General features: G+C 43.8%; 1 protein-coding gene across 1 annotated transcript in view; it reads right to left on the bottom strand.

The window, feature by feature from the left end:
- Positions 1-14,562: 14,562 nt before the first annotated feature.
- oclnb (occludin b) overlaps positions 14,563-22,880 on the bottom strand; it is a 59,932-nt gene continuing 51,614 nt past the window's right edge. The window contains exons 6-9 of the mRNA XM_070885883.1: positions 20,232-20,444; positions 19,953-20,121; positions 17,110-17,151; positions 14,563-15,877 (exon numbers count right to left, since the gene is read on the bottom strand). Of these exons, the coding sequence (XP_070741984.1) occupies positions 15,776-15,877; positions 17,110-17,151; positions 19,953-20,121; positions 20,232-20,444 (526 nt within the window). The 3' untranslated portion in view covers positions 14,563-15,775. The remainder of the gene's footprint in view (positions 15,878-17,109; positions 17,152-19,952; positions 20,122-20,231; positions 20,445-22,880) is intronic.

Genomic DNA, 22,880 nt, shown 5'->3' with positions numbered 1-22,880 from the left:
GAGCTGGACGGAGAAGGAAGCGCTGCCAAAAGGAGAGCGGTCCTCCTCACAGACTGCGAGGCACCGACCTACAGCCTCATGAAGACTCTTCTGGCTCCGGTAAAACCCACAGATAAGTCGTATGAGGAGCTGTGTACACTGGTTCGGGAGCATCTTAACCCGAGGGAGAGCGTGCTGATGACGAGGTATCGGTTCTACACATGCCAGCGATCTGAAGGTCAGGAAGTGGCGAGCTACATCGCCGAGCTAAGGCGACTTGCAGGTCAATGTGAGTTTGATGGCTACCTGGAGAAAATGCTCAGAGACTTTTTTGTACTGGGCATTGGCCACGAGACCATCCTACGAAAAATTTTGACTGTAGAGACACCGACCCTCAGTAAAGCCATTGCGATAGCACAGGCGTTTATGTCCACCAGTGATAACACCAAACAAATCTCTCAGCACACAAGTGCTAGCAATGTTCATAAATTAACTGGAACTGTGTTTGCGAGCAGAAATGTACAGGGCAAAACCCACGAGTCTACAACTGCCAGCAGGCCTCAGGTGACCCAGATGACTCAGAATCCCCAACAAAGGATGAATGCAAGGCAATTCACACCTTGTTGGCGTTATGGAGGCTTCCATTCAGCCTATTCATGCCGTTTCAAAGTGTATGTTTGCAAGAGCTGTGGAAAAATGGGGCATCTCCAACGAGCTTGCAAATGAGCTGCAAGCTCTGCAAAACCTGCTAACCACCACGTGGCAGAGGAAGATCGGTCCATGGTGGATCAAAGCAATTTCAAGCCTCAGAAAGAGGAGGCAGATGTTGAAGTACATGGGGTGCACACATTTTCGACGAAATGACCACCTATAATGCTAAACGTAAAATTGAATGGCTTACCCATAGCCATGGAACTGGACACTGGCGCTAGCCAATCCACCATGAGTAAAAAGATGTTTGAGAGACTGTGGTGCAACAAGGCATTCAGACCAGCCCTGAGACCCATCCACATGAAACTGAAAACATACACCAAAGAGCTGATCACTGTCCTGGGCAGCGCCATGGTCAAGGTCACTTACGAGAGCACGGTGCACGAACTGCCACTCTGGATTGTCCCGGGCGATGGCCCCACACTGCTTGGAAGGAGCTGGCTGGGCAAAATCCGCTGGAACTGGGATGACATCCGAGCGCTATCACATGTCAATGAGGCCTCATGTACCCAAGTTCTGAACAAATTTCCTTCCCTTTTTGAGCCAGGCATTGGAAACTTTTCCGGGGTGAAGGTGCGGATGCAATTGGTCCCAGAGGCACGACCCATTCACCAGAAGGCGCGAACAGTGCCTCACATGATGAGGGAGAGAGTGGAAATCGAGCTGGACAGGCTGCAACGCGAGGGCATAATCTCCCCAGTGGAATTCAGCGAGTGGGCCAGCCCGATTGTTCCAGCACTCAAAAGTGATGGCACGGTCAGGATTTGCGGCGATTATAAAGTAACTATTAATCGTTTCTCGCTACAGGACCAATACCCGCTACCTAAGGCAGACGACCTATTTGCGACGCTGGCAGGAGGCAAGACCTTCACCAAGCTCAACCTGACTTCGGCCTACATGACGCAGGAGCTGGAGGAGTCTTCGAAGGGCCTCACCTGCATCAACATGCACAAGGGACTGTTCATCTACAACAGATGCCCGTTTGGAATTCGGTCGGCTGCAGCGATCTTCCAGAGAAACATGGAGAGCCTACTCAAGTTGATACCACACACAGTGGTCTTTCAGGATGACATATTGGTCACGGGTCAGGACACCGCCGAGCACCTACAAAACCTGGAGGAGGTCCTGGATCGCGTAGGGCTGCGGCTGAAGAGGTCGAAATGCATCTTCATGGCAACAGAAGTGGAGTTTTTGGGGAGAAAGATCGCGGCGGACGGCATTCGGCCCACAGACGCCAAGACAGAGACTATCAGGAACGCGCCCAGGCCACAGAACGTCATGGAGCTGTGGTCGTTCCTGGGACTCCTCAACTATTTTGATAACTTCCTACTGGGGTTAAGCACCCTTTTAGAGCTCCTACATATGTTATTGCGCAAAGGTGAGAACTGGGAATGGAGAAAAAAACAAGTAATTGCTTTTGAGAAAGCCAGAAACATTTTATGTTCCAACAAGCTGCTTGTATTGTATAACCCATGTAAAAGATTTGTGCTCGCATGTGATGCGTCGTTGTACGAAGTTGGATGTGTATTACAACAAGCTAATGTTGCGGGGAAGTTGCAACCTGTCGCCTATGCTTCCAGGAGCTTGTCTAAGACCGAGAGGGCCTACAGCATGATTGAGAAAGGCATTAGCGTGTGTGTTCGGCATAAAGAAAATGCATCAGTACCTGTTTGGCCTCAAATTTGAGCTGGAAACCGATCGCAAGCCCCTCACATCCCTGTTCGCTGAAAACAAGGTGATAAATACTAATGCCTCAGCCCGCATACAAAGGTGGCCACTCGCGCCATCAGCATATAACTATACCATCCGCCACAGGCCAGGCACCGAGAACTGTGCGGATGCTCTCAGTCGGCTACCATTGCCCACCACGGGGGTGGAAATGGTGCAACCTGCAAACTTGTTGATGGTGCGCACCCCGCAGACTTGTTAATGGTCATGGAAGCCTTTGAAAATGATAAATTACCTGTCACGACCCGCCAGATTAGGAATTGGACCAGCCAAGATCCTCTGCTGTCCCGAGTAAAAAACTGTACTGCATGGGAGCTGGGCCAGCATCCCCGTTGAAATGCAAGAGCCAATCAAGCTGTTCCAGTGGCGAAAGGATGAGCTGTCCATTCAGGCAGACTGCCTGTTGTGGGGTAACCGCGTGGTGCTACCAAAAAAGTGCAGGGAGACATTCATCTCGGTTCCCCACAGCACACACCCAGGTATAGTAATGATGAAAGCGATAGCCAGATCCCACGTGTGGTGGCCCGGTATCGACTCTGACTTAGAGTCCTGTGTACGGCAATGCAGCGTATGTGCTCAGTTGAGCAACGCGCCCAGAGAGGCACCACTAAGTTTGTGGCCCTGGCCCTCCAGACCATGTTCAAGGATCCATGTCGACTATGTGGGCCCGTTTCTCGGTAAAATGTTCCTGGTGGTGGTGGATGCTTTTTCAAAATGGATTGAATGCGAACTAATGTCGGGAAGCACCGCCACCGCCACCATTGAAAGCTTGAGGGCCATGTTTGCCACCCACGGCCTGCTGACATACTGGTCAGTGACAACGGGCCATGTTTCACCAGGGCCGAATTTAAAGAATTCATGACCCGCAATGGGATCAAACATGTCACCTCGGCCCCGTTTAAACCAGCCTCCAATGGACAGGCAGAGCGGGCAGTACAAACAATCAAACAGAGCCTTAAACAAGTCACAGAAGGCTCACTCCAAACCCGCCTGTCCCTACCGCACGAGACCCCACTCGCTCACAGGGGTGCCCCCGGCTGAGCTACTTATGAAAAGGACACTTAAAACCAGACTCTCGCTGGTTCACCCCAAACTGCATGATCAGGTAGAGAACAGGCGGCAGCAACAAAATGTAAACGATGGTCACGCCACTATGTCACGGGAAATTGATCTGAATGACCCTGTGTGTGTACTAAACTATGGACATGGTCCCAAGTGGATCGCGGGCACGGTGATAGCTAAAGAAGGGAATAGGGTGTTTGCAGTCAAACTGGACAATGGACAAATTTGCAGAAAGCACCTGAACCAAATAAACTGCCCTGAACAACCCACAGCAGACACCAACTTTTTCGAGCCCACAACACACACCCAAAGGATCAACAACACCACGCCGGACCAGGAAATCGAACCCATCACGCCCAACAGCCCAGCAAAGCCAGGCTCACCTAGCAGCCCTGCAGGGCCAACAACACGTCAGCCCAGCGAGGGCACAGCCAACACACCAGAACAGACATTTGTATCGAGACGGTCCACCAGGGAAAGAAAGGCTCCCGACCGCCTCACCTTGTAAATAGTTTTCACTTTGACTTTGACGGGATCCAAGGGATCCCAGCATCCCTTGGGAGCACTGTATATAAGCCGGCCCCTAAGGCCTGTTCCTCACTCTAGAGTGTCTTATTAAAGACTGAGGTCACTGTTCTTTAACCTCCCTGTGTGCAGCCTCATCTGTGTTAGGGACACAATAGTAGCGTTACTGGTTAAAGAGGAGATTAACGCAATAGTAAGGAAGGACATTAGCGTGAATGATATGGAATCTATATGGGTAGAGCTGCGAAACACCAAAGGGCAGAAAACGTTCGTGGGAGTTGTGTTCAGACCACCAAACAGTAGTAGGGAGGTTGGGGATGGCATCAAACAGGAAATTAGGGACACGTGCTAAAAGGGTACAGCAGTTATCATGGGTGACTTTAATCTATGTATTGATTGGGCTAACCAAACTGGTAGCAATACTGTGGAGGAGGAGTTCCTGGAGTGTATAAGGGATGGTTTTCTAGACCAATATGTCGAGGAACCAACTAGAGAGCAGGCCATCCTAGACTGGGTCTCGTGTCACGAGAAAAGATTAATTAGCAATCTGGTCGTGCGAGGCTCCTTGGGGAAGAGTGACCATAATATGGTAGAATTCCTCATTAAGATTGGAGAGTGACACAGTTAATTCAGAGACTAGGGTCCTGAACTTAAAGAAAGGCAACTTCGATGGTATGAGACGTGAATTGGCTAGGATAGACTGGCGAATGATACTTAAAGGGTTGACGGTGGATAGGCAATGGCAGACATTTAAAGATCACATGGATGAACTACAACAATTGTACGTCCCTGTGTGGCGTAAAAATAAAAAAGGAAAGGTGGCTCAACCGTGGCTAACAAGGGAAATCAAGGAAAGTGTTAAATCCAAGGAAGAGGCATATAAATTGGCCAGAAAAAGCAGCAAACTGAGGACTGGGAGACATTTAGAATTCAACAGAGGAGGACTAAGGGTTTAATTAGGAGGGGGAAAATAGAGTATGAGAGTAAGCTTGCAGGGAACATAAAAACTGCAAAAGCTTCTATCGATATGTGAAGAGAAAAAGATTAGTGAAGGGTAATGTAGGTCCCTTGCAGTCAGAATCAGGTGAATTCATAATGGGGAACAAGGAAATGGCAGACCAATTGAACAAATACTTTGGTTCTGTCTTCACTAAGGAAGATACGATTAACCTCCCGAAAATACAAGGGGACCAAGGGTCTAGCGAGAAGGGGGAACTGAGGGAAATCCTTATTAGTCAGGAAATGATGTTAGTGAAATTGAAGGGACTGAAGGCTGATAAATCCCCAGGGCTTGATAGATATTGTGCTTCCCAGAGTACTTAAGCAAGTGGCCCTAGAAATAATAGATGCATTGGTGGTCATTTTCCAACGTTCTACGGATTCTGGATCAGTTCCTATGGATTGGAGGGTAGCTAATGTAACCCCACTTTTTAAAAAAGGAGAGAGAAAATAGGGAATTATAGACCGGTTAGCCTGACATCAGTGATGGGGAAAATACTGGAGTCAATTATTAAAGATGTAGTGGCAGCGCCTTTGGAAAGCAGTCACAGGATCGGTCTAAGTCAGCATGGATTTATGAAACATAGAAACATAGAAAATAGGTGCAGGAGTAGGCCATTCGGCCCTTTGAGCCTGTACCGCCATTCAATGAGTTCATGGCTGAACATGCAACTTCAGTACCCGATTCCTGCTTTCTCGCCATACCCCTTGATCCCCCTAGTAGTAAGGACTACATATAACTCCTTTTTGAATATATTTAGCGAATTGGCCTCAACAACTTTCTGTGGTAGAGAATTCCACAGGTTCACCACTCTCTGGGTGAAGAAGTTTCTCCTCATCTCGGTCCTAAATGACTTACCCCTTATCCTTAGACTGTGACCCTGGTTCTGGACTTCCCCAACATTGGGAACATTCTTCCTGCGCCTAACCTGTCTAAACCCGTCAGAATTTTAAACGTTTCTATGAGATCCCCTCTCATTCTTCTGAACTCCAGTGAATACAAGCCCAGTTGATCCAGTCTTTCTTGATATGTCAGTCCCGCCATCCCGGGAATCAGTCTGGTGAACCTTCGCTGCACTCCCTCAATAGCAAGAATGTCCTTCCTCAAGTTAGGAGATCAAAACTGTACACAATACTCCAGGTGTGGCCTCACCAAGGCCCTGTACAACTGTAGTAACACCTCCCTGTCCCTGTACTCAAATCCCCTCACTATGAAGGCTAACATGCCATTTGCTTTCTTAACCACCTGCTGTACCTGCATGCCAACCTTCAATGACTGATGTACCATGACACCCAGGTCTCGTTGCACCTCCCCTTTTCCTAATCTGTCACCATTCAGATAATAGTCTGTTTCTCTGTTTTTACCACCAAAGTGGATAACCTCACATTTATCCACATTATACTTCATCTGCCATGCATTTGCCCACTCACCTAACCTATCCAAGTCACTCTGCAGCCTCATAGCATCCTCCTCGCAGCTCACACTGCCACCCAACTTAGTGTCATCCGCAAATTTGGAGATACTACTTTTAATCCCCTCGTCTAAATCATTAATGTACAATGTAAACAGCTGGGGCCCCAGCACAGAACCTTGCGGTACCCCACTAGTCACTGCCTGCCATTCTGAAAAGTACCCATTTACTCCTACTCTTTGCTTCCTGTCTGCCAACCAGTTCTCAATCCACGTCAGCACACTACCCCCAATCCCATGTGCTTTAACTTTGCACATTAATCTCTTGTGTGCGACCTTGTCGAAAGCCTTCTGAAAGTCCAAATACACCACATCAATTGCTTCTCCCTTGTCCACTCTACTGGAAACATCCTCAAAAAATTCCAGAAAATTTGTCAAGCATGATTTCCCTTTCACAATTCCATGCTGACTTGGACCTATCATGTCACCTCTTTCCAAATGCGCTGCTATGACATCCTTAATAATTGATTCCATCATTTTACCCACTACCGATGTCAGGCTGACCGGTCTATAATTCCCTGTTTTCTCTCTCCCTCCTTTTTTAAAAAGTGGGGTTACATTGGCAACCCTCCACTCGATAGGAACTGATCCAGAGTCTATGGAATGTTGGAAAATGACTGTCAATGCATCCACTATTTCCAAGGCCACCTCCTTAAGTACTCTGGGATGCAGTCCATCAGGCCCTGGGGATTTATCGACCTTCAATCCCATCAATTTCCCCAACACAATTTCCCGACTAATAAGGATTTCCCTCAGTTCCTCCTTCTTACTAGACCCTCTGGCCCCTTTTATATCCGGAAGGTTGTTTGTGTCCTCCTTAGTGAATACCGAACCAAAGTACTTGTTCAATTGGTCTGCCATTTCTTTGTTCCCTGTTATGACTTCCCCTGATTCTGACTGCAGGGGACCTACGTTTGTCTTTACTAACCTTTTTCTCTTTACATATCTGTAGAAGCTTTTGCAGTCCATCTTAATGTTCCCTGCAAGCTTCCTCTCGTACTCTATTTCCCCTGTCCTAATCAAACCCTTTGTCCTCCTCTGCTGAGTTCTAAATTTCTCCCAGTCCCCGGGTTCGCTGCTATTTCTGGCCAATTTGTATGCCACTTCCTTGGCTTTAATACTATCCCTGATTTCCCTTGATAGCCACGGTTGAGCCACCTTCCCTTTTTTATTTTTACGCCAGACAGGGATGTGCAATTGTAGTTCATCCATGCGGTCTCTAAATGTCTGCCATTGCCCATCCACAGTCAACCCCTTAAGTATCATTCGCCAATCTATCCTAGCCAATTCACGCCTCATACCTTCAAAGTTACCCTTCTTTAAGTTCTGGACCATGGTCTTTGAATTAACTGTTTCATTCTCCATCCTAATGTAGAATTCCACCATATTATGGGCACTCTTCCCTAAGGGGCCTCACACAACGAGATTGCTAATTAATCCTCTCTCATTACACAACACCCAGTCTAAGATGGCCTCCCCCCTAGTTGGTTCCTGAAAGGGAAATCATGCTTGACAAATCTTCGAGAATTTTTTGAGGATATAACTAGTAGAGTGGACAAGGGAGAACCAGTGGATGTGGTGTATTTGGACTTTCAAAAGGCTTTTGACAAGGTCCCACACAAGAGATTAGTGTGCAAAATTAAGGCATATGGTATTGGGGGTAATGTATTGACGTGGATAGAGAAATGGTTGGCAGACAGGAAGCAAAGACTGGGAATAAACGGGTCCTTTTCAGAATGGCAGGCAGTGACTAGTGGAATGCCACAGTGTTCAGTGCTGGGTCCCCAGCTATTTACAATATACATTAATGATTTAGATGAAGGAATTGAATGTAATATCTTCAAGTTTGCAGATGACACTAAACTGGGTGGCAGTGCGAGCTGCGAGGAGGATGCTAAGAGGCTGCAAGGTGACTTGGACAGGTAAGGTGAATGGGCAAATGCAGGGCAGATGCAGTATAATGTGGATAAATGTGAGGTTATCCACTTTGGTGGCAAAACAGGAAGGCAGATTATTATCTGAATGGTGACAGATTAGTAAAAGGGGAGGTGCAACGAGACCTGGGTGTCATGGTACATCAGTCATTGAAAGTATGCATGCAGATACAGCAGGCAGTAAAGAAAGCAAATGGCATGCTGGCCTTCATAGCGAGGGGATTGGAGTATAGGAGCAGGGAGGTCTTGCTGCAGTTGTACAGGGCCTTGGTGAGACCACACCTTGAGTATTGTGTGCAGTTTTGGTCTCCTAATCTGAGGAAGGATGTGCTTGCTATTGAGGGAGTGCAGCAAAGGTTTACCAGACTGATTCCCGGGATGGCAGGACTGACATATGAGGAAAGACTGGATCGGCTAGGCTTATACTCACTGGAATTTAGAAGACTAAGAGGGAATTTCGTAGAAACGTATAAAATTCTGACGGGACTGGACAGGTTAGATGCAGGAAGAATGTTCCCAATGTTGGGGAAGTCCAGAACCAGGGGTCACAGTCTAAGGATAAGGGGTAAGCCATATAGGACCGAGATGAGGAGAAACCTTTTTACTCAGAGAGTGGTGAATCTGTGGAATTCTCTGCCACAGAAAGTTGTTGAGTCCAGTTCTTTGGACATATTCAAAAGGGAGTTAGATGTGGCCCTTACGGCTAAAGGGATCAGGGGGTATGGAGAGAAGGCTGGGGTGTGGTACTGAAGTTGAATGATCAGCCATGATCATATTGAATGGCAGTGCAGGCTAGAAGGGCCGAATGGCCTGCTCCTGCACCTATTTTCTATGTTTCTATAAGGGAGTCTTATGACTTATGTACAGCCATCCTTTCCAGTACCTCATCTTTATCAATTATTATCCCATCCAGTATCTCTACCTCCTCCTTTACTATGTCTATGGCAGCATTTTCTTCCTTGGTGAAGACAGATGCAAAGTATTCATTTAGTATCTTAACCAAAACCTCTGCCTCCATGCATAGGTCTACTTTTTGGTCCCTAATTGGCCCCACCCCTCCTATTACTAACCATTTACTATTTATATGCTTATAGAATACTTTTGGATTACCTTTTATGTTAGCTGCCATTCTATTCTCATACCCTCTTTGCCCCACTTATTTTCTTTTTCACTTCTCTGAACTTTCTATATTTAGCCTGATTCTCAGATGTATAGCTTGATGTATAGATGGTTTAAGTGATGAGGCTGTAATATTTTTTTTAAAATGTAATGTGAGTTACTCAATGGATTACTGAGATTAACCTTTAACACTTCATTGGCTGTAAAGCGCTTTGAGATGTCCGATGGTCATGAAAGGCACTATATAAATCTAAGTCTTTCGTTCTTTAACATGAACTAATACAGCAGCCGTATAACAAACAGAGTACGAAATGGCACCAGGAGGATGTGAGCAACCTCAATAAAGACCAGAAAAAGAACCAGTCAGCAGGTGATACTTAGTAGATACAAATGGATAAAAATAGCAGACCACTTCACTTAAATTACTTCAACTTACTGCAGATCGATCAAGGAGATTAATATTTTAAGTTTAGTCTTTTGATTTTTGTCTACATTCAAGTGCCACAGAAATGGTGTGATTTTTTTGGGGGGGAGGTGGGGAGGAGGGGTGGTTGAGGATGATATCCATTGCATTTGGGCAGTTGAACTTTTATTAGTTTTAACTTTTGCACTGCAGTCCCGGAGATCTTCACCATCTCATAACTTACAATCATAATCAACCGTTGCCACAGCTTGATTGCTCCAAAGAGGCTTCAGATACTGCTTTAACAGTCTTATGTTTTCACTTAACAGATTTTCTCCTTCCTTTTGCTGTTAATTTAACATGGAACTGCATCATTGATCGGCATCAAGCTTCAATTTGCTTATGACTTCAGTTGCAAAAGCAAGGTAATCAGTGGTCATGCTATTTGTTGTGAGTCCACCCTATCACCAGTCAGACCCAGTTAGAGTCTGTAGTTGGCAATATCCTTCTTGTAGCTTACTACCTTGGTCTCATTGGTGGTAAAACAGAGACTCAAGAGTCACTCCAACTTGAGAGTAACCCAGTATCAAGGTCAGCATCTTGTTGGTGACAGCTAAATAAAGTAACTGGCCAATGGTCCACGGTTTCCTAGCAACATTGAACAATGCAATTGGAAAGCAAAGGATGCAGCAAGCTCACAACTATTTGATCAATTGCTGTGCCACTCTGGACCCCAATGCCAATGAAATATGATGAACCTCAGCATCATGCAGCTTGTGAGGAATATACACAAACCCCACAAGCCAAAGCCTCGGCTCCTTAAAATGTATCTTTAATTAGAAAATGTTAGCCAACTACATCCTTATTTCCATTGCAGTTAGCTCCAGTCAGTGGTCATAGCCACATCCCATACCCCACCTGTATCTGGCTCCATTGGCTCTTCAATGACTTGGTAACTATGGAACTTAAGGCGACGGTCCCTATATGAAAAACATGTTCAGAAAAGTCAGTTGTCAGACTTCTAATCACTTATGAAGTTGTCAAAAGAGGTCAGAAATTTGAGGAGAATCCTTATGCTTCTGTGACGGAGTGATTCGTGAGGCAAGCCGAGGGTGTTAGCCAGACTGTTGCAAAAATAAATAAGCGGAACGAGCAAGCGGTTCCATCCTTGATTTCAAATGGAATCTTTCACGGTCCTTGTGCTACATGATGTTCATGCCTCTCGAGAATACTACTCTACCTCTGGAACTTCCTATATATAAATAAGGTCCTTCACCTTGGGTCCAGTCTCACCCACATCGGTACTGATGAGAAAACCTACCATTGCTCTCCAGGCCATTTTCCCAAGAGCTCACCCAATCAAACAATTTTTGCAGTCCACCTGCTCTCCACTCTATCTAGGCCCCTCATCATTTTATACACCTTAATTAGGTCTTCCATCAGCCTCCTCTGTTCCATCGGATGATAACTATTGAAAGCTTTCCATTACTTCATTCACAGACTGATTCATTTGTCGGTTAGACCATTTTCCTTAAGGCGAGGGAGTACCATGGTTCGGAGGTGCTGCCTCTGATTCATGTATATAGAACATAATATTCATCCAAGATGCAAGGTTTGGTTCCCAAGGAGCTCCATCTTATAGAATCATAGAAATGTACAGCACAGGAGGCCGCCATTCAGCCCATCGTGTCCGTGCCGGCCGACAAAGAGCTATCCAGCCAAATCCCACTTTCCACCTCTTGGTCCGTAGCCTTGTAGGTTACAGCACTTCAGGTGCACATCCAAAGAAGTTTTAAATGCTATGAGGGTTTCTGCCTCTACCACCCTTTCAGGCAGTGAGTTCCAGACCCCCACCATTCTCTGGGTGAAAAACTTCTCCTCAAATCCCCTCTAAACCTCCTACCACTTACTTTAAAGCTTTGCCCCCAAATTATTGACCCCCCTGCTAAGGGAAATAAGTCCTTCCTATCCACTCTATCCAGGCCCCTCATCATTTTATACACCTTAATTTGGTCTTCCCTCAGCCTCCTCTGTTCCAAAGAAAACAACCCCAGCCTATTCAATCTTTCCTTATAGCTAACATTCTCCAGTCCAGGCAACATCCTCGTCAATCTCCTCTGTACACCCTCTAGTGCAATCACATCTTTTGTATAATGTGGTGATCAGAACTGCATGCAGTACTCTAGCTGTGGCCTAACTAGTCTTTTATACAGTTCAAGCATAACCTCCCTGCTCTTATATTCTGTGCTTCAGTTAATAAAGGCAAGTATCCCATATGCCTTCTTAACCATTTTATCTACCTGTCCTACCTTCAGAGATCTGTGAACATGCACTCCAAGGTCCCTCAGTTCCTCCACACCCCTGTGTCCTTCCATTTATTGTGTATTCTCTTGCCTTGTTAGCCCTCCTCAAATGCTCACACTTCTCCAGATTGAATTCCATTTGCCGCTCTTCTGCCCACATGACCAGTTCATTGATATCTTCCTGCAGTCTACAGCTTTCTTCTTTATCAACTACAAGGCCAAATTGTGTATCATCTGCAAACTTCTTCATCATACCCCTTACATTCAAGTCCAAATCATTGATTTATATACCACAAAAAGCAAGGGACCTAGTACTGAGCCCTGCAGAACTGCACTGTAAACAGCCTTCCAGTCACAAACACACCCATCGACCATTACCCTTTGCTTCCTGCCTCAGCCAAATTTGGATCCAACTTGCCACTTTGCCTTGGATCCCATGGGCTTTTACTTTTGTGACCAGTCTGCCATACGGGACCTCATCAAAAGCCTTGCTAAAATCCATATACACTACATCAAATGCACTATCCTCATCGACCCTCCTGGTTATCTCCTCAAAAAATGCAATCAAATTCATCAGACATACCCTTCCCTTAATAAATCCATGCTGACTGTCCTTGATTAATCCATGTCTTTCTAAATGAAGATTTAATCTGTGTCTCAGAATTTTCTCCAATAATTTTCCCATCCCGAGGTTAGGTTGACTGGTAATTATTTGGTCAATCCAATTCTCCCTTTTTAAACAATGGTACGTTAGCAGTCCTCCAGTACCACACCTGTAGCCAGAGAGGTTTGGAAAATGATGGTCAGAGCATCTGCTATTTCCTCTGTTGCTTCTCTTAACAGCCTGGGTTACATTTCATCTGGGCCTGGGGAGCTATCCACTTTCAAAAATGTTAAACCCCTTAATACTTCCTCTCTCACTATGTTTATTTAATCTAATATTTCACACTCCTCCTCCCTGATTGCAATGTCTGCATCATCCCTCTCTTTTGTGAAAGCAGACACAAAGTATTCATTAAGAACCATACTCACATCTTCTGCCTCCAGACACAGGTTACCTTTATGGTCCTTAATAGGCCCTACTTGTTCTTTAGTTATCCTCTCATTCTTGATGTATTTATAAAACATGGGTTTTCCTTGATTTTACTTACCAATATTTTTTCATGCCCTCTTGTTGTTTTCCTAATTTCCTTTTTAATTTCACCCTTGCACTCTCTATACTCCTCTAGGGTTTCTGCAGTATTGATTCCTCGGTATCTGTCATAAGCTTACAGGGTAGGATAAAGAAAAAAGAAATATGTCTCTTGACATCCAGGAGGCTCTAGATTGGTTAGTCCCACCCTTTTTCTTTAAGGGAATATACTTGCTCTGACCCTCACTATCTCCTCCTTGAATGCCTCCCACTGCTCGGACACTGATTTACCTTTTAGTAGTTGTTTCCAGTCCACTTTGGCTAAATCACATCTCCGCTAAATTAGCTTTTCCCCAATTGAGAACTTTCATATCTGGTCTATCTTTGTCCTTTTCCATAACTACCCTACATCTAACTGAATTATCATCACAACCACCAAAATGCTCTTCCACCTATACCTCTTTCATCTGCCCAGCTTATTTCCCTAAAACTAAGTCCAGAATTGCCCCCTCTCTTGTTGGGCTTGCTACGCACTGGCTAAAAAAGTTCTCCTGAAAGCATTTTAAGAATTCTGCTCCCTCCATACCTTTCACACTAATTCTATCCCAGTTAATATTAGGTGGTTGAAATCCCCTATTACTGCCCTATTGTTTTTGCACTTCTCAGAAATTTGCCTACATATTTGCTCTTCTATCTCCCTCTGACTGTTTGTGGGTCTACAGTACACTGACAGCCATGATCGTCCGTTTTTTGTTCTTCAGTTCAACCCATATGACCTCATTTGATGATCCTTCTAACATATCATCCCTCCTCACAGCTGTAATTATTACTTTAATCAATCTCTTTATAGAAACTGCTGTTTACTTGTAATGTTGGGAGATACCCAAACCATAACTGCAGTTTTAGTCAAATGGTGGGAACTTTTTCCAATCAAATCAAAATTGGATTTGAATATCAAGAGGATTATCATATCACAAACTGCCCTGTGCAGGCCCTTCCATCTCTCTAAAGGTGAAAGTTCATCACATATATGGAAACTCAGACTTTGAACAACAGCTGTGAATTATCTTGGACATTTACTAAATTAAAAAGATACTATATAAATGCAAACTGTTGTGTAATAAAGATATTTCATTAAGCAATTGCACAAGTGTTTAAAAAAACAGAAAGCATTAATGAGTTAGTATAAATCTTTGGAGCATTTATTTAATGGTTACACAATTTTAAAAATACAGATTAAAAATTGCATTCTGACACCAAGTTTTATCAACAGCTAAAACATTCTTGATTTCAGAATTCATACTGGCATATGTAAACAGAGTAGGTAGCTAAACAAGTAATTTAAATGCTTTTTATAGTCAGAGATTTCACTTTAAGACATTCTGTAAGTTTATCTAAGAGTATCTTGAAAATATAGCAAAACACCCATGTAATGGGAACATTAAAAACATGAAAGATATGAAATTATAGAAACAAAATATTGCATTTGTCCAATAAAAAAAATTAGTGCCCAAGTTTCAGCTATATTTGCTTATCCTGGAGGTGGTAGGTAGGCTGTTTCCCAAAAAACTACCAGTGCTGATAAATCAGTACCCCTCCTATTTATGTGGCAAAAAATATATCATCCCTGATTAGTTATCCAGTATTAATTACAACATATTTGAAGCATTTTTACATAACTGAACATCTACATTACCTTGAACTTTAAAAATGTATACTACACCATTATTGTACTTCAACTTTCATTGACTCATATCAACAGCTTGGTTGTCTGAATTGATTATGTTTATCTGATACGTCATCAGTAACAGTATGGTACAGTCATTTTTTCCTATTTCAATATTTGCAGAATAAGATTTTTAAAAACAGTATTAAATCTATTCAATGGGACTGAATAGTATCACAAGCTTGGTTAGGGAATAAGTCCAAAATAATTTGGGCAAATCCCTCATAATTTGAGAAATAATCATTGTACATTACAAAATGAATAATATATATCTACATATAACTTGTTCTATTTAAGCTGATGTACAGAGCTTTAGTAAAACTAAGTACCAATATCTATTTCAAGTACCTTAAAACACAAGGCCCTTGTATGCAAAAGTAGATCTTTAGTTCCTATTTACAAATGTAGAACACATTAAAAATGTTTTCCATCCAAAACAAATCAAATTACAGCAAAAGCTTATCAAATTCTAACTGTTTTTAAAAATGATCACACCATGCCTCACTCATAAGAGGCGAAAAATATTTGAAACTTTTTTTTTGTCAGAATACTGTATAGGAAAGCATCTGACACCATGCAATTATGTTTCTTTTTGGCCTATAAAAACTCCTGGTATTACATTAAATGGCCACTGCAGCTTGAATTTTCCGTGAAAATCTGACAGCAGACAGCAGTTTTGGCATTCAGGATCTCTGGTTGTCATAGTTACCGACCATCTGCTTGATGTGAGACAATTTCATCTTAAGCTGTTTGCAATACTTCTTCTTCTCCCGATAATCAGCAGACTAAAAATAGAAAAGAAAATTGAGAGTCCATGAAAATGTAGTGTGATTTAACTGAAGATGACCAATATTTACCAAAAATTCCTATGAAAAAGATACCAGAGACCATTCAAATAATCAAGTGACAAATTGTGAGTGAACTGGATGCTTGAAAGCTTAGTGAATCATTGGTTAGAAAACTGCCTAGCACAGTTTCAACTGATTTAAACTGACTCTTCATTGGTTGTAAAGATCTCCAGGAAATGAGTTTGGTCACTCAATTCAGTTGCTATGTGAGTATATAACTCCAAATTGCCTATGCTACCACTAAATTGATAATCTCACTTTAAAAGACTAGAGGATAGCTTTCGATTAAGGTAATTTGTTAGGGGAAAGAGGAACACCATCGTATATCTAACCTATACTTTAAGTACTTTTTGTTCACAGGTAAAATATAGAGGAATTAAACTTATTAAAAGCACCGACATACTTCACTTCAAGAAGCAAGAATATTCATAGGTTTCCTATGGGTGTCATCAGAATTAAATTTTCAACATATAACAATATTTCTACTAGAAAAGTTCCTGCTTTTTCTTGGAAAGCTCATCAATGTTTGGCTATTGCTCACTTTTCCAATCCTATGTGAAAATCACTACAGTAACACACAAATACTGCTTTTGGAAGGTCTGAAGTAAGGGACCTCAGCTTCAGTTGGTGGCAGAAAGGTGTATTTTTACCCACGTTGATCTGCTAATCTTAGCTGCAGGAAAACATTTACCACAGGAGAGGCACACATACAAATAGCAGCTCTCCAGTCAACTTGAATGGATACATATCTATTGCATCCCACAGTATTTTGCACATTGGATAAATGCTAGGTGTAAAGGAAGTGCTGAAGAAATTATTCCTAAGTGGAGCAAAAGGATTCCGAAAGCTCCAGAAGAGCAACTTGAAAATTCCTTGCCACGAGTATTTCCCAAAGTGTTTTACAAATTCTGAGACAAATGCTCGACAGAGTTGGAGTGGGGGAGGTGGTAAGCTCCGAAAGCATTATCTGTTGACTAGCTGTTTGATGAAAGAATTACAAGGAAAGTAGCTGATTACATGGATACTGCTTCATGATATAAAACAAAAAGAAAAATGCAGACATTTCTTGCTAGGAATATGTGAATAGCCCACGTCAATAGTAAAAGTTGACCCAATATGATTTAAGTATTTATCAAGTGATTACTAAATTTAAATTTTAGACTACTCACATTCTTCATGTCTTTTAGTCTATTATATTCAGCGGCAACAACCTGGAGATAGAGGTAGAAAAGAAACATTAAAACAAAGTAATGTTTTCTGGGCTTCATGAACATTTTCATGTTGTTGTTTGGCTAATTGAATTATATTAAGATTCACAAACTACCATGCAAATATACCATACCATAAAAACTCTCCCACCAAAAGGCTATGGATGCTGAGTCAACTGAAATTTTCAAGACCGAGATAGATAGAGCTTTGTCAGATAAGGGTATCAAGGGATATGAATCAAAGGTAGGTAAATGGAATTGAAGTACAGATCAGTCATGATCTGACTGAATGGCGGAATGGTCTGTGGGGTTAAATGGCATACTCCTGTTCCTATGCTACTCTAAGGAGGGGATAATGAATTTATTACATTATTGTGCTGTGCCATTGAGTGACAAAATGTGAGCTTACACCCATGATTTCCACATGCTGAGCTCCTGATCATAACTGAGCTCAGGGGAAATTGTTCCATTTATAAGAATGCTTGGGGTCCCCTAATGGCTTAGTTGACAAGGACAGTACTTAACAGAGCAAGAAGGTCCCAGGTTTGATCCACAATTTTTGGTGAGATAGCGGATCTCAGTTGGTGCAGCAATAGGGGTGGTATAATTGGCTCCAGCACCTCAGGTTTGCAAAGGAGTGAGGAGAAAATCAGTCAGGCTCGCACCAATGTTCCCCATAATTTGTTGTGACCTAGTGCAGTCCCTATAAGGGGCTGCGTGGGCCATTCAAAATACCCCACCTGCACGATTTTTACATTCCCACTCCCGATTGCTATCCAACAACCTCGCCAGGAAAGTGCGCACGGAAGTCAGGTGAGGACTAGATTTGGCTTGACTGTGATGCTTCCCCTCCCATATCTATCAACAGTTGCCATCAAACTTTACAGATGGCCACGTGAACACCCAGTCTTCATGGAACTCTACTCCAAGCAAATAGAAATTTACAAAATTGGTGGTCACTGGAAGATCTATATTTGTACTTCAATTTCCTTAATGCTGTTCCTCCTGTCAGTATTTTGAGATAAATCACAAGAACAGCAAATAGAGTTATATTTTCCTCTGGCCTCAAATTTGATTGAATAAGTCAACGCAAGTATAAAACACATAACCCCATTTTCATACTCGCACCAGCGTTTTTGCCCACATTATATATATGATGATGATATACCCCAGAGAGTTTCCCTCTTGCAAGGACCGGAATATTTGAATAGGAGGAGGAAAAGCAAGCAGTCTCCTGCCAGTGTAAATCATCACATCTCCAACACTTAACTCCAAAAGTAAAAAAAAACTAAAACCACGCAAGCAGCGCTTGTTTTTCTTGAGAGTTGTGTAAAGCATGTGGTTTTCCATAAAGTGATGCTTCTAGAGTGAGCCCAATAAGCCTTTTCCTCAAGTGTCTTGATTTAAAAGTTGCTCATGCAGTTTTCAGATTGTGGTACACAGCACAAACCTGTTCTCAAGCACAACTGGAATTAACAAGAACATATATGATACGAGAAGAGGTATTATAACAGCAGATATTCTTCTGTGGTTATAAAGACTGAGACACAAAGTCACAACCTAGGTCATCGTAGAATTTTGTAATGACTGAATAGGTTGGACACCAGTTCCTCAACCAGGTAATGGAGTGTGGTCAGAGGAAATGTCAAGTTGGATCCAAAATTGGCTCAGTGGCAGAAAGTAAAGGGTAATGGACTATGGTTGTTTTTGTGACTAGAAGGCTGTTTCCAGTACGGTTCCGCAGGGCTTAGTACTAGATCCTTTGCTTTTTGTGGTATACATCAATGATTTAGACTTCAGTGTGGGGGGGGGTGGGGGACAGGATTAAGAAGTTTGCAAATGATACAAAAATTGGCCTTGTGGTTGATAGTGAGGAAGAAAGCTGTAGACTGCAGGAAGCTATCAATGGACTGGTCAGGTGGGGAGAAAAGTGGCAAATGGAATTCAATCCAGGGAAGAGTGAGGTAATGCATTTGGGGAGAGCTAACAAGGCAAGGGAATATACAATAGATGGTAGGATACTGAGAAGTTTAGAGGAACAGAGGGACCTTGGAGTGCATGTCCACAGATCCCTGAAGGTAGCAGGACAGGTAAACAAGGTGGTTAGGGAGGCATACGAGATACATTCCTTTATTAGCCGAGGCATAGAATATAAAAGGAGGGAGGTTATGCTGGAACTGTACAAAAGACTAGTTAGGCCACTGCTGGAGTACTGCATGCAGTTCTGGTCACCACATTACAGAAAAGATGTGATTGCACTAGAGAGGGTACAGAGGAGATTTACAATGATGCTGCCAGGACTGGAGAATTTTAGTTACGAGGAAAGATTGGATAGGCTGGATTTGTTTTGTATGGAACAGAGGAGGCTGAGGGGAGATTTAATTGAGGTATATAAAATTGAGGGCCTAGATAGAGTGAATAGTAAAGACCTATTTCCCTTAGCAGAGGGGCAGAGTAATTGGTAGAAGGATTAGAGGGGTGTTGGAAGAGAAAAATGTTCACCCAGAGGGTGGTGGAGCTCTAGAACACACTGCCTGAAAGTGTGATAGAGGCAGAAACCTCATCGCATTTAAAAAACACTTGGATATGCACTTGAAGGATACGGACCAAGAACTGTAAAGTGGGATTAGGCTGAATAGCTCTTTTTCAGCTGGCACAGACATGGCCTCCTTCTGTGCCATAAATGTATATGATTTTATGACACGGACAATTCTGGCAGTACCACACAAGCTTTTGAAAGAGAATTTCTTGTAAGCATTCCTTTGGATTCTTTTGCAATGCCCTATCACAGATTCAGGACATACCTGGTACTGCTCATTGTCCTCAGTCTCGTCAATCTGCTTGTCCAACTGGGAAAACTGTTTATTGATTTCATCCAGTTCAGCCTGTAGACGCTTGTATTGCTGCAGATCATTGTCAAACTCCCTCTTGTAATCTTGTCTCTGTTGGTCTGAAGCGATTGGTGGGTATTGACTGCAAATGAAGTTCAATTCTGATTAACACAACAATGTCACAAAAAGCTGGAAGAAAGTTACATGCTTTATTAGTTGGCAAAATTAACTTGAGAACAAGTTTCTCAGTACCTTTCCAGGTCTTCATCATCCAGTTCATCACAGGATTCTGCACCAGTTGTATAATCTGTTTCATAGTTCTCATTCTCTGGTCTTTTTGTTCTACCAGGTCTCCTCTTCCTAGGTGGCCTCCTCTGTGTGGCTGGTTTGCTTTCATCAGACTCTCTGCTGGATGAATGTTGAGGTGGCTGCTCGCGCATTAGTGGAACTGAAACTTCAGGAACGCTACAACGAAAAATTTTACACAGAAAAATTAAATACTTTATACCAGCCAATGTATTCGCCCTTTAACAGATTAGATTGATATTTGGGATCTGTGGAGATTAATGCCAAAGTAACCTCAGTGTACAACTTTCCTGATTTGCCTTCAGGAAAATAATTGACTCACAATGGGGTATAATTCTATACACATAAGCAGGTTTGCAGCACCTCATTAGTTAAGGAGTGGAAGATGCCTATGCGCGAGTTCTTTTACCGTGGGGTGGTCATTGCACACCGGCTACCACAAAGGCTTAGCCGAGAAAGGTCTTGGTCTAGTGGCAAGAGGGTCCAAGACGACTGGAGACCAGGCACTACTGTGCCTCATTAGTACTATAGTACTCCAATATGGGTCACTATGTTCAGGAGAGCATGAGAGAGAAAAAACAAATGCTCGAATGACGGCTTTTATGCAACTCAAAGGGCCCAAGTTTCCACATGATTTGCACCTGATTTTTAGGAGTAACTGGTGGAGAACGGACTATCTTAGAAATCGCAATTCTCCACATTTTTTTTTCTGCAGTTCTAGTCAGGTAGAACAGTTCTACTTTGGAACAGAATTTTTTCTGCAAAAGGGGGCGTGTCCAGCCACTGACGCCTGATTTCAAAGTTTCCACAGTGAAAAAGTACTCCAAACTAAAGTAGAATGGAGCAAGTGAAGATTTTTGTAGAACTGAAAAAACCTGTTCTACACATTAAAAAATCAGGCGCAGGTTACAAATTAGGCGTCCAGAACGAGGTGGGGGGGGGGGAAGTCATTAAATTCTACAATAAATCCTTATTTATACTTATACAAGTATTATACAAATAAATCCAACCTGAATAAACATTTATAAGCAAAGAAAAGATTAAATAAACCATCTTCCTACCTGTGTGAAAGTGCTTTAGCCAGGAAGAATGCTGCAGCAAGCCTCACAAAACGAGACAGCCGTTCCCGAAGGCAGGCGGGCGGGAGGGAGGGAGGGAACCGACCCGACTGAACGCGGGGGGAGGAAGCCGTTCCGAGCGGGGGGAGGGGGGAGTGCGGGCCCGACCGACCGAACACAGCAGGGGGGGGGAGTGCGGGCCCGACCGACCGAACGCAGCAGGGGGGGGGGGGGGCAGGGGGGGGGGAGTGCGGGCCCGACTGACCAAACGCAGCGGAGGGAGGGCAGGGGGGGGAGGAAGCCGTTCCGAGCGGGGGGAGGGGGGAGTGCGGGCCCGACCGACCGAACGCAGGGGGGGGCAGGAAGCCGTTCTGAGCAGGGGGGGGGGGGGGGGGGGTAGTGCGGGCCCGACCGACCGAACACAGCAGCGGGGGGGGGGGGGGGGGAGGAAGCCGTTCCAGACTGTGGGAGGGAGGGAGGGAGGGAAGGACAGAAAGCTGCAGGAAGCCTCAGAAATTGAGGAGCCATTTCCCGACAGCAAAAGGGGGAGGTCGTCAGGAAACGGCTGCCTCAACTTTGAGGCTTCCTGCACTCTTCTCACTGCTACAAGAAGCCTCAGTGCTGATGGCAATGTGCTTTTATTAAAAAATGTTCAAAAACTAAACACCTACAAAGAACTACAAAAATGGCTGAGTGCCAATGTTTTTTTCGCACTGCGCGTGCGCGAACGCTCCAACGCACACGCGCAGCATTGCTGGCAGGAAAAAAACTAATTTAAATAGTACCCGCCCCCTCCCACTTACAAAATCGGCACGAGTGTAGGCTCTGCCTCCCTGGGCGCCGTGCCAAACAGACAAGGAGCTGCAGAACGCTCCAGAATTGTGATTTTTTTTTCTGGCGCCGTTTTACGCGCGAAAAACGGGCGCCCAGCTCGGAGGGGCGCCCGTTTTTTATCGTGTGGAAACTTGGGCCCAAAGGAACGGTTTATATAAGAATATAAGAATTAGGAACAGGAGTAGGCCATCTAGCCCCTCGAGCCTGCTCCGCCATTCAACAAGATCATGGCTGATCTGGCCGTGGACTCAGCTCCACTTACCCGCCTGCTCCCCGTAACCCTTAATTCCCTTATTGTTTAAAAATCTATCTATCTGTGACTTGAATACATTCAATGAGCTAGCCTCAACTGCTTCCTTGGGCAGAGAATTCCACAGATTCACAACCCTCTGGGAGAAGAAATTCCTTCTCAACTCGGTTTTAAATTGGCTCCCCCGTATTTTGAGGCTGTGCCCCCTAGTTCTAGTCTCCCCGACCAGTGGAAACAACCTCTCTGCCTCTATCTTGTCTATCCCTTTCATTATTTTAAATGTTTCTGTAAGATCACCCCTCATCCTTCTGAACTCCAACGAGTAAAGACCCAGTCTACTCAATCTATCATCATAATGTAACCCCCCTCATCTCTGGAATCAGCCTAGTGAATCATCTCTGTACCCCCTCCAAAGCTAGTATATCCTTCCTTAAGTAAGGTGACCAAAACTGC

Source organism: Pristiophorus japonicus, chromosome 1 (assembly GCF_044704955.1).
Source record: "Pristiophorus japonicus isolate sPriJap1 chromosome 1, sPriJap1.hap1, whole genome shotgun sequence".
NCBI lineage: Eukaryota > Metazoa > Chordata > Chondrichthyes > Pristiophoridae > Pristiophorus > Pristiophorus japonicus.
This window is presented reverse-complemented; position numbering and strand designations above follow the sequence as displayed.